The 11,128-nt window shown below is 43.9% G+C and overlaps 1 protein-coding gene across 1 annotated transcript in view; it reads left to right on the forward strand.

Annotated features, from left to right (window-relative positions):
* Positions 1 to 11,128, forward strand: part of SLC13A3 (solute carrier family 13 member 3) — a 16,896-nt gene that overhangs the window by 109 nt on the left and 5,659 nt on the right. Inside the window, 7 exon segments of the mRNA XM_010171226.2 lie at positions 1 to 6; positions 8 to 136; positions 500 to 663; positions 5,504 to 5,570; positions 6,293 to 6,478; positions 7,374 to 7,499; positions 10,018 to 10,113. The exon segment at positions 1 to 6 is cut by the window's left edge and continues 109 nt beyond it. Of these exon segments, the coding sequence (XP_010169528.2) occupies positions 1 to 6; positions 8 to 136; positions 500 to 663; positions 5,504 to 5,570; positions 6,293 to 6,478; positions 7,374 to 7,499; positions 10,018 to 10,113 (774 nt within the window).

Genomic DNA, 11,128 nt, shown 5'->3' on the forward strand with positions numbered 1-11,128 from the left:
TTTGCCCACAATATTTTTTAGACACCAATTTCCTCTTCCTCAGTGGCTTAATCATGGCCTCGGCCATTGAGGAGTGGAATTTACACCGCAGGATCGCGCTCCGGGTCCTCATGTTGGTGGGAGTCCAACCAGCCAGGTGACTATGGGAGCAGGGGATCTCCATGGGGGATGTGAGCTACAGGCACTTGGGAAGTGGCTCTGCTGTGGTGGGCCATGATGCAAGTGTCTCTCGTACCAGAGGACTGTCCACACCCCCTTTTCTCCAGCTTATTGAGTTTATTCAGCTGTTTGCCTTTGCTCAGAGGCCAGTGGAGCACAATAAGAATCGTTTGGTTCAGCCCCATGTTTGTGCTCCATCCAGTTACAGGATAGTCACAGAAGTCCTTTTTGCTTTTACTTTTGTTATCCTTGCACATGAGCTTTACTTTCTGTAGCTATAATGTATCAGAGAACTTGCCAAACTGAAGAAATTCAGCTTTTCCTTTTTTCTCTCTTCCAGACTAATTTTAGGGATGATGTTGACAACGTCTTTCCTGTCCATGTGGTTAAGCAATACTGCCTCCACTGCTATGATGCTGCCAATTGCCAATGCAATTTTAAAAAGCCTATTTGGGGAGAAAGACACATCTAAGGATATGAACAGGGAAAATGAAGAAAACCAAGGTAATTGAGACAGGGCAGTAGTATAAGCCAGTTGAGGTCTGCCCTGCTGCTGTCAAATATGCCCCATTTTATTGATTTCACTGGCACAAGTGCCAGGTTTCTTAGTGGCAGCTTGATCTCAGTGCTGGTCCTATTTTAATACACACTTTATTACCATGGTGGAAGAATATTGGTATAAAACTCCCTTTTTATCCTGCGGAGGCAATGCTTACAAGTTGTCTGGAAAAACCAAGAAGTGGGGATGCCCAGCTAACCTGCTCCATAAACCTGCTGCTGCTGGCACAAGTTAAAGTCCAGCTCTGTGGGTATGGTGGCAGTGGGATTCACAGGGATTCCTCGCTGCAGGGATGGCCAGATCCAGGGAGGGCTGTGGATAGTAACGCCTGGGCTGATAAGTGCTGTGTAACGATGCGTTGCTGCTGGGACAGGCAAGGGACTGGTCAGGCAGCAAAAACGAGGCAGGGGTGAGGACCATGACCCTCCATGGTAGCACTGAAGGCTGCTGTGTGCTCGTGGACAGGTGGGTTCTCCTCTCCTTTTCCTATTTGTTCTTCCATGAGACTGGAGCCTAAGCTGGAGGAGAAAGGGAGGATGGAAAGGAAGGCTGGTAGGTTAAATACTTCTTTAAAGTGATTTGTGATTTCCCAGCTTGATGCTTGATTTCCCAGCTTGGTTGTGTTCCTGAGCAGGTCGTGGACAGGCTGGGTCAGGGGTATGCAGTAAGGTAAGGTCTTCCTCCAACCCTCTCTTCACCAGCCATTTACCAGGAGTTTGGGCTTCTGTCAGACAGTGATGAGGAACAGCAAAACAGAAATGAAGTCAGAGTCCCCTTTGCAGCTATTACTGATAGCTGGAGCAGTAGTCACGGCACTAATTAGTAATTCTTCTGCCCTTGTGATTTGCAATGGCTTTTTGGTTCCCACTGAGTCCTAAGGCAGAAAAATGAGTCCCCAGAAGAAGATTCAAACATGCATACTCTAATAAAGATATAATTAATCATTCACCATTAATGTCTAGCAATCATGAGATATTTGCACTCCAGGTTGCTTTATCACATTTGCTTTATGAATTTTTGACTGTTCACATCTATTAAACTCAACCCCACCGACCTTCCTGCTATAATTTCTTATTCTGTAGAAGCATTGTGTTTTGTCAGTCTGCTTTTAACCTTCTTGACCCCATCCTCTGAAATGATTTGACTGTGTAGTTGTGACTGTAAATACAGTAGAGTTTGGGAACACATAAAATCAAGACCCCTGTTGTCCTAGATATTGGCAAGCACAAAATTAATGTCCTTGGCTCACAACGCTCATAGTGGTGAGAGAAGTCAGAAAAGGCAAAGGGAGAGGCGTGCAAGTAGAAGAATGAATAAAGTGTTGCTTTGCAAATATCATGTGATGGCATGATGATGTATTTTTCTTTTAAGGTAGAGACTTATAAAAGAAATAAATACAAGTGAAGGAGGAGTCATCTGTAAAATGTACATCAAAATTAAAGTTTTCTTGTAGACTTTTAATTTGAACTTTAGTGTTCCAAGGTAGACTCATCCTTTTCTGTAATCTTTCTGGATGGATGAGAAAAGCAGAGTTCCTTGAAGGAAGCCCTAAACCTGAAGTCAGTCAAAAGCAACAGATCTGATGTTACCCCTAGAAGTGAAGAAGTGAAGGTGAGCTTTCTGCAGTGGGTTCCAGTCTGTTGGGTGTCATCTGAAGTCGGGGCTGGTTGCACATCTCCAATAGGGCTGTTGCAGTTAGTTTTTTTCACAGAGCTGATGAAACCTGACTGAATGTAAGGAATGTGCCTTTGAGAAAAAGGTATACTCATTTCATATTTTAATTAATTTTTATAATCTAACTGAATTATCTGTGTTCCAAAGAAGATTTATTTGTGAAGGGGTCTGTATGTGGACAGAAACTTTTGCAATGGCATATGATAAGGTCGGTTTGCAAATCTGCTTTGATATGCTTTAATAACACTGTAGTAATGTCCAAGGGGCTAAAAAATACTTGAGTGGCAAAAAAAAAAAAAAAAGTATTAAAGAGTATGTAGCATGTAAGAGCATTTGATTTTCTGAAGAAATCTCAGCAAGTGTATGAAACCAGCTTTGTGAAAGGCTTTACTTACACACATAGTGCCAGAATTAAAGTGATGTTTCTGATCAGTTGGTCATACTTATTTGCTGATGAGAGAACCTCAAGGTTGCAATCACTTATGTCCATGCACAACCACGTGGGCAGCATGTTATAGACCAGTAAATATTTGCATACTTGTGTCGTTGATAACTAAAATTTGATGCAGTGTTTTGTTCATTTTTACACTATTGGCTACTGATACAAGAATGCAGTTAGATGAGCTTTAGCAGTGAAGTCCCAGCTGGTTCTGATTGCTTGAAGCAGGGTTATGAACTAAACACCAACCAGCTTTTTTCAACATCTTGAATTTTTCTTTTGGAGGTGGGTTAGAGATTCCCTACAATTCTGTCTGACATCTCCAGTGATAGGTGTGTGACAAGCTGGAAACCACTGTGCTAGTGAGCTTGACCATCTGTCCTGTTCTCTGCCTGCTAACCCATCATTGGCAATATTTAATTTGTCTGAGCAGCTTCGGTATCTCCAGGTAAAAATTACAAGAAAATATTTCCATCCTTTTTTTCCTGCATAGAGAATATTTTCTGCAAATTCAAGATAAACTGCAGTCAGTGCTTGAGGTGTTTCGTTGGGTCACAGACCTGGAAAATGATGTCTCTAAAGGGGCAGGTGGGAAATGTGTATTTTTGGACACCACTGCCTGGTCTGGCTGCCTAACCCTAGCCTGTGCTAGCAGGGTATGGCCCCAGCACTGCTGCCTGCACCCCCCGGTGAGTGGAAATATTCCTCCTCTGGCTTTTTCAACTTTTTAGAAACAATAAAAATGTCATTAAAGCCAAACCTTTTCTAGGACAAGCCTTTCTGCTTCCAAGGTACATGAGGTATTTGGGTGAAATGGCCACTGAATTCTTCTCATGCTGCTCTGAGAGGTGTGTATACAGCCAGGTCCTACCCCAAGTGGTCTTTGTCCTCTTCTGACTTATGGATCTGTAACAATTTTCAACTCCTTTTCACAAGTTTCATGGGAAAAGTTTGCTCTGTAGAAGCTCTGACTTTCCTTTGCACGGTTGCATTTTGCAGACCTTCCTTGAGAGGTAACTCACAGATGGTCCTGACACAATGGGATGGGAATTTTTGCTTATAAAGGAAAAAATAGAAAAATGTGAAGAGGTGGAATGAAATATGTCTCTTTGCAGAGCTAGTACGGGCTTGAGTAGGACATCAGTGGTAAGAGGCCTTGGGCTAAATGTTTTGGGGGAACAAAATCATCTGTTGGTTAAGAAAGCTCAGCATGTGCACGTCCAAGCCAATTAATTCCAATTTGGGAAATTAATGATGTGTGAAACATGACTTTGCAAAACTCCCTGGTTCAGTGAGCTGGAATGAGCTCTGTGTCTCAGTGCACATGTGAGTGAGTCCAGAGACTTTGACCACTGGCCCCTCTCCATGCAGTGCTTTCAGTCTCCAGTGCATATATGGGTAGAAAAGGATCATGGTTCAGACTGAGGAGGGGTGCAAGGAAATTTGGGGACTGATGGGGTTGCAGTGGCAGGAAATGGACTCTGCATGCAGTGGTCTGCAGGGAGGTGCGGAGACACAGGCCTCTGGACCCAAAAATGTACAAAGAGCCCCAGAAAAGGCAGCAGAGACAACAGTAATGGGGAAGGACCACCTGGGCTGAAGGTGGATCAAACTCCAAAGTGCTTCAGTCCTGAAGATGACTATGGAAAATGGGGTTTGGTGGCACACCTCTACTCCCTACCTCAGGAGGTCAAGCCATGAACCTGAACTGCAAATGCCACAAGCCTTAGTGTGAGATCTGATGAAAAAGAGTTTGTATTTAATTTCTGTCTTTTAATTTCTGAATTCTCCCATGTGTATGTGTGTGGTAGAGTGGTGTGCACCTCCCAGTTTACTGCCAAAGACAACACTGGTTGTTCTGGTCAAAACATACCCTTTCCCCAACTGCTTCTGAGTCCTGCTCATCTTCCCTGTGTGGTGATAAGGAAGACAGTGTGGCAGAGCCACACTGTGTGAAATGTGCAGGAGTGTCCCCCCTGGAGTGGCCCTAAACTTGTGTTGGGGACCAGTCTGTCAGCTTGCAAGGTCTGTCATTTATGGAGGGGATGATGGGTTTGGGAATGGTCTTTGCTGTTGGGGTGGATTTCAGAGGACCTGGTATGAAACCTAATCCCCAAATATACCCCACTCTCATCATTAAAGAGCAAATGACAGCTTTACCGTGACTTTGCATTAGATGTCTGCCGAGGGTGACCTTCTCATCCCTTGGGAGCGGAGCTCTGCAGCAGGGAGTGTTCCTGCTGTACCTTGGGGAATGTGCCTTACAGGTGTACAGGCCCAACAGTCAGATTTTATTCCTAAAAATGAGCTATGGTTACCCCCCAAAAAAAAAACCCCACCCCAAACCCATGACTTGGTAAGGGACAACCTGAAACTCCTGGTCATGTTAGCGTCCAGAGTCCAACCAGTGGCAGTAGTAAAAGGACCAGGGACCTCTGGGTGTTGGAGGAGAAGCTGGGTGCTGCAGTGGGACTGGAGTGATGGCATGAGGAGATGAGCTTGGTCATCCCTGCTGGGCATTCCCAACCCTAGCCCCATGGCATGAGCTCACCCTTCATTTGCACAGGCCCTCCTCTCTAAATGGCAGTTGTTTCCTTCATTCCGCTGTTTGGTTCAAGGAGAATTTTCTAGATGCTTTGAACTGTTTTAAAGTCCTAATCTTTCTTTTTCAGCATCTTTACAGCAGAATAAACTTTACACTGTACCAACTGAGATGCAGTTTCTGGCAAGTACTGAGGAGTAAGTTAATTATAAAGTTTGTATTAGAGAGTTGAGAGAGAGAATTATCCCCTGAGCTAGACCAAGTTTTAGGAATTTGAAATTCAATCATTGAAATGCTTTGATTATAGCAAACTTCTCAATCACTAGTAGCCTGATGATAGAAACCCTCCTCTGTGTGTCCAGCATCTCTCTGCATGTCCAAATCATTGCAGAGATTTTCCTGCCACTCTGACATGGTAGACAGAGGTGTCTCCTGCTGGGGAATTGTGCCTTGGTTTTCTCAGGAACATTGAGCATGTGAAGCTGGTGATATAAAACCCACCAGGATTTATACACTGGTGATGGTCCTGCATTGATAACAACGATGGGAAGGAAGCATCTTTTCAGGAACAGATGTTTCTTTCCTCTCAGTGCTATCATTATTTTTTTTTTCCTTTTAGCAGTCTTGTGGATTTTATACTAAGTGTTAGAAGTTGCTGAGGGGCTGGGTAAGGCACGTGCACCCTCAGTCCCTATAGATGGGTGCTGAAGGTGCTCTGCCCTCTGCGAGGCTGCTGGTCCCGTGTGGCAGTTCACTGAGCCAGACACCTCTGCTGCACTGAGCTGCTTAGGTGTCCTTGAGGACAGTGTTAGCCTGGATTTCTAAAAACTGGGAATTTTCCTGCTGTCAAGGCTCTGAAGTGGTTGCGCTGTATTTAAACCAGGGCTTTCACCGGATTCTCTTTTGGACTATTTTAAAGCAAAGATCTGACGGAGGAGAAGGAGGTTGCCAGTGATGCTCTCTCAGATTTAAAGAAGGAGGAGGAATACAAAACAAATATATGGAAAGGTTTCCTCATCTCAATCCCATACGCAGCCAGCATCGGAGGTACAGCAACGCTGACAGGAACTGCACCAAACCTCATCCTTCTGGGACAGCTGAAGAGGTATGGGAGGCCATCCTGGAGAGCCCTGTAAATCCTGGAAAACAGATATGTTCTCCATCCCTTTAGGAAATTCCCTTCTGTGCAGAGAACTAGTTGGAATTTCTGCTCTTCCAGAATATTTTGGAAAACTTTGTGAGCAGATGAAAGCAGCGAGTGCATCAGCCTCAGCTGTAATAAGCAGGTTTCCAGCACACCCAGCCAAGCTGTCAGCCAAACCAGTGCATATGTGCTTCACCTTTCTGGTGCTCTTAATCCCATTGAATTTAATGGGACTTGACTACACACTGACAATTAGTCTGGTGACTGTTTTGAAACAGGCCATGTAGTGTTTTGTGAGTAATTATATCTACTGCTGTATGGTAGAAAGGAGAATAAGGAACCTGCTACTTCTGGCCTGTTTTCTTAGTCATAAAAGATGCTTCCTGTGTGCATAGGAACAGAGATTTGTGCCATCCTAAGTGCCCACAGGTATTTCTTTGCTGGCTTCTACTAGTAGCATATTCAGGCTGTACTAAGCATGTATTACATCCCTATGAGGTTCATGCTGAGACTCTCCAGCCATTACTGTAGCAGGATTTAATCCTGGGTGTTCAGGAGAATCATTGTATGAAAGCAATCAGCCATCTGGAGAGCTTTTCAGATCTTCCTGTGGAGGTTGTACCACTGGGCTGGGTGAGCTGTGGGGGGCAGGGTGGCCTGGAGGGTCGTCCCAACACAACACTCCCCAGATCCACTCCTGCCCAGATAACTGCTAATGCACACAGAGCAATAGTTTTTAAATGCACACTGGCAAGTTTGTGGGATATTTTGCTGCTGATTTCAGATGTTTGTTTACCCTTAAATTGAAGGGTTGTTTTCCCTTCTTGCATTAACTTGATTTTTCCCATTTGCTTAGTTATTTTCCAGAATGTGATGTGGTGAACTTTGGTTCTTGGTTTATGTTTGCATTTCCTTTAATGCTGATTTTTCTTCTCCTGGGATGGCTATGGATCTCTATCCTGTACGGAGGAATTAACCTGAGGTACGTTTATGTTCACTATGTGTATATGTGGTCTGGTTATACCAGCATTGTGGAATACATGTTTATCACGATTCTCATACTAAATTGACTGACGTCATCTCATGGATGGTGGGGAGTGTCATAACTAACTTCAGGATGCTCATGCTATAACAAGTCATCTATTTTTAAGAACCTGATATGCAACAGGAGGATGTTAAAGATACCTCACAGCTACATATACTTTATCTATATGAAATAAGTCTGTACAGAATATAAGTTATATATTCATTCGGTTAAACATACAATTTTCAAAGGTTGTTTTACTGCCTGACCTGGGCCTGTGGAGGTCGGTGGCAGATTTTCATTGACAGAAGGGAAAGCAGGATCAAACTTTGAAGACCAGTGTGAAATCTCAGTTCCCCTGGAATTAGTAGCAAAAATCTCCTAGAATATAAAAGAGCCAGGATTTGTTCCTGGGGCAGAAACTTGGGTTTGGAACAGATTACTTCACAACAGGGCTCAATTTTACAACAATGTGTTAATCTGTAACTGAGAATAACATGTTTTCTTGGTAAATCTTTGCTGGACACATGCAAAACTTAGTGTACACTACTTAAAACGATTGCAGCATTGCCGTGCTGGTTCATTCAGAGCACTTTTTTCCCCTAGACACTCTCATGTGATAGTAACAAACACAGAGTCGTGCTTTCTCCAGGGACCATACAGAATTTCTAATAAGTACAAAAGTCTTGAATTGTTATTTTGAGTTTAAAATTCAAATGGAGGGCAGGAAGAGAACAGGTGTCCAAATATTTACATTGTCTCCGAGACAGGAAAAAAATCAATGGGAAAGTTTCAACCCAGAAAATGCCGAACGCCGGTCCTTAAATTGCTCGTGGGACTTCACAGGAGGCTCTGTGTGCTGCTGTGGGATGCTCTGCTGGCTCGCAGCCACTTAGACCTGCATCGCTTGCATGGCGTGTCTGGGGCTTGTGGGATGCGGAGCTGGAATTCCTGTGCCCTGTGGTGAGGGTTGGGGCACGGCCTCGGCATCCTGCTGGCACAGCCCCAGTCAATCAGGTGAAGGAAGAGGTAGCTGGGCTGGCCAAAGGCCCTGGCAAAATGCAACATTGCTCTTGTGCTTGGAGAACGTGATGGTTTTTGTTTTGTTTGGCTCGTCTCTGTCAGCACACAGCCCGGCTGTATTGGGATAGCTGGGCCAGCGCAGATACCAGTATTCCCCAGTGCCTCGGAAGAGACATTGCAAAGCTGCACAAGTGTAACCGGGTGTCTGTAGGAGTTTGTTGGGCTGCTTTGGCTGTAACGACTCGTGGATAGTGGCTGGACTTTCTATGTGGACAAGTCCTTGGTGTCTGCAGCACATACAGGCAGATGGACATCGCTCCAGTAGCAGGTTGGATTTGCTTGAATCCAAAAGACATTAAAAGGCTTATTAGGTATAGGCTGGCTGGCTGAGCTGAGATGATGCTGCCATCAAGAACGCTCCCCCTAAAAATAAGAAATTAAAGTGCCAAGTATATCTCTTTGGTGTTCAGGAATTACTGAATGATCAACCTAGAAGATCCAGCCATGATCTCTTTGCGATGGTGAATGCATTAAGGAAGCACAGGCACTGTGGGGCTGGATGGATGCATCTGATGCAGAAAGTTGGAGTTTTTTAGGTTTAACCAAGATCACAAGCAGGTTTAGAAACTGGGTTCAGCAGCATGGGATGTGATGGGAGATGAGGTGCAAGATATGAATATAGCATTTGTGTGCACATACTACAAAGGATCAAACAGTGCATGTGGTCAGCGTGGCCGGGCTAAGAGGCTTAGCTGGGAGCACATTAACATTCCCAGTCAGTTATAAATTCCTCATGTTTTTGTTGATCCTCAGCAACATTCTGGGATCACCCAGGAAATTGCAAGTGACTTGGGAAGTGAAGGGACAGATTCATTTTCTGTGTTACCGTTTTCCTAGTTATTCTACACCAGTAGGTATCTGCTAGAGATGAGGAAGTCCTACAATGTTAGAATCATAGAATTGTTTTGGTTGGAAAAGACGTTTACGATCACTGAGTCCAACCATAAACCTAACACTAAACCATGTCCCTAAGCACCTCATCTACATGTCTTTTAGATACCTCCAGAGATGGTGACTCAATCACTTCCTTGGGCAGCCTGTTCCAATGTTGGGACATTCTTTTGGTAATCACAGCTCATGCTGGAGGAAACAGTTCAGACTATACATGAGGGGAAACTTCCTAACCTCTGCAGGGTCTCATTTGTATGAATGCAGAAAGAAAGGATATATAAAATAGGGCCTTAGTGACTGTGTCTGCACCAGAGACCATCATCAGTCTTCATGATCTGAAGATAATGCAAACTGAGCCACCAAGGATGCGCAGCTCTGTGAAGCTTGCAGAGCAGGCGCTCTGGAGTGCATCTAGATGCATGTGCTGCAGTAGTAAATGCAGCAGTTGCTATGTGACAGTTGTGTTAGAGGCATGTAAAGCTGTAACTGTGTTTCTTGGCAGGGGCTGGAGAACAAAAAAGTCAAATATAAGAGTGGATGCAGAAGCCCGAGCCAGAGAAGTGATCAAGGAGGACTATCAGAAACTGGGTCCAACAAAGTGAGTCATAAAGTTGGGGCTGAAATGAAGAAGAAATCAAGTGGGTTGGAAATGTCCTGTCTTAAGAGTGGACAGCTGGGAGAAATGGAGGTTTTTTAGAAGAAAATTAAATAGATGTTTTCACTCAGAGTGTTTGTGACCTACTGAAATTTGGTTTTTGCTCCAGCCTCTCTCCCTTCACTAACAAGAATAATTGCAAATAGCAGCTTGTACTCAAATCTCAAGAACCAAGTTCATATTCTAGAGTGAATTCATACTGGGTTGATTAATTACTGTTTTTTCTGAATAGCTCCTTCAACTGTATTAATCACGCAAAGAAAGAACAAGACTCTTTGAGCTTCATATTATATTGAAGATTCAGTGATGTTTGTGTCATGCTATCGACATTGTAATTATTCCTGTTGTGTGGAAAATGGAGTGGTTCTTCAAAGACAATTGTCTGTGCCTGTACTGTAGATGAAAGAAATTGGTTTATTTGTTCCATTCAGTACATTATCAAGCTGCCTGCAGAATGTCTCTGAAATAATCAAAGTCCCTCTTTGAGGTCTAGGAGTGAGAAAGTCCATTAAGCTGTGCTCTACCAATTTGATTAGCAACCCCATAACTTAAAATCAATGCAAGTGGCCTCTTCCCAATGGTTTCAATGCCCTTCCTTGTGCTCGGAGAGATTTTAAACAGTGTTTTAAGCCATTGTCTTGGTTAAATCTTGACGCCACTAGAGTCAAGCCTGATACTTAGTGAATGATATTGCCATTTACCCTGCTGTTTGTCACGTATCTAAAGGATGCTGTTTAAGGTTTGACCTTCAAGTTTATTCCTGAAAATATGATTTGAATCTCAGTCATCCTTTTGCATTGCTTGAACTGGAGTGAAACCATTCCTAGCTGACCATCCCTTAGGGACATCCCAGAGAGCAGTGGTGAGAGGAATGACTATGAGAAGCTGTTTGGCCCTTCCCCTCTGCCACACCCAGAGGGTCAACCCTGTGTACACCTGTTGTGACATCTGGGCATTC

This window comes from Antrostomus carolinensis, unplaced genomic scaffold, assembly GCF_000700745.2.
Source record: "Antrostomus carolinensis isolate BGI_N321 unplaced genomic scaffold, ASM70074v2 scaffold31770, whole genome shotgun sequence".
NCBI lineage: Eukaryota > Metazoa > Chordata > Aves > Caprimulgiformes > Caprimulgidae > Antrostomus > Antrostomus carolinensis.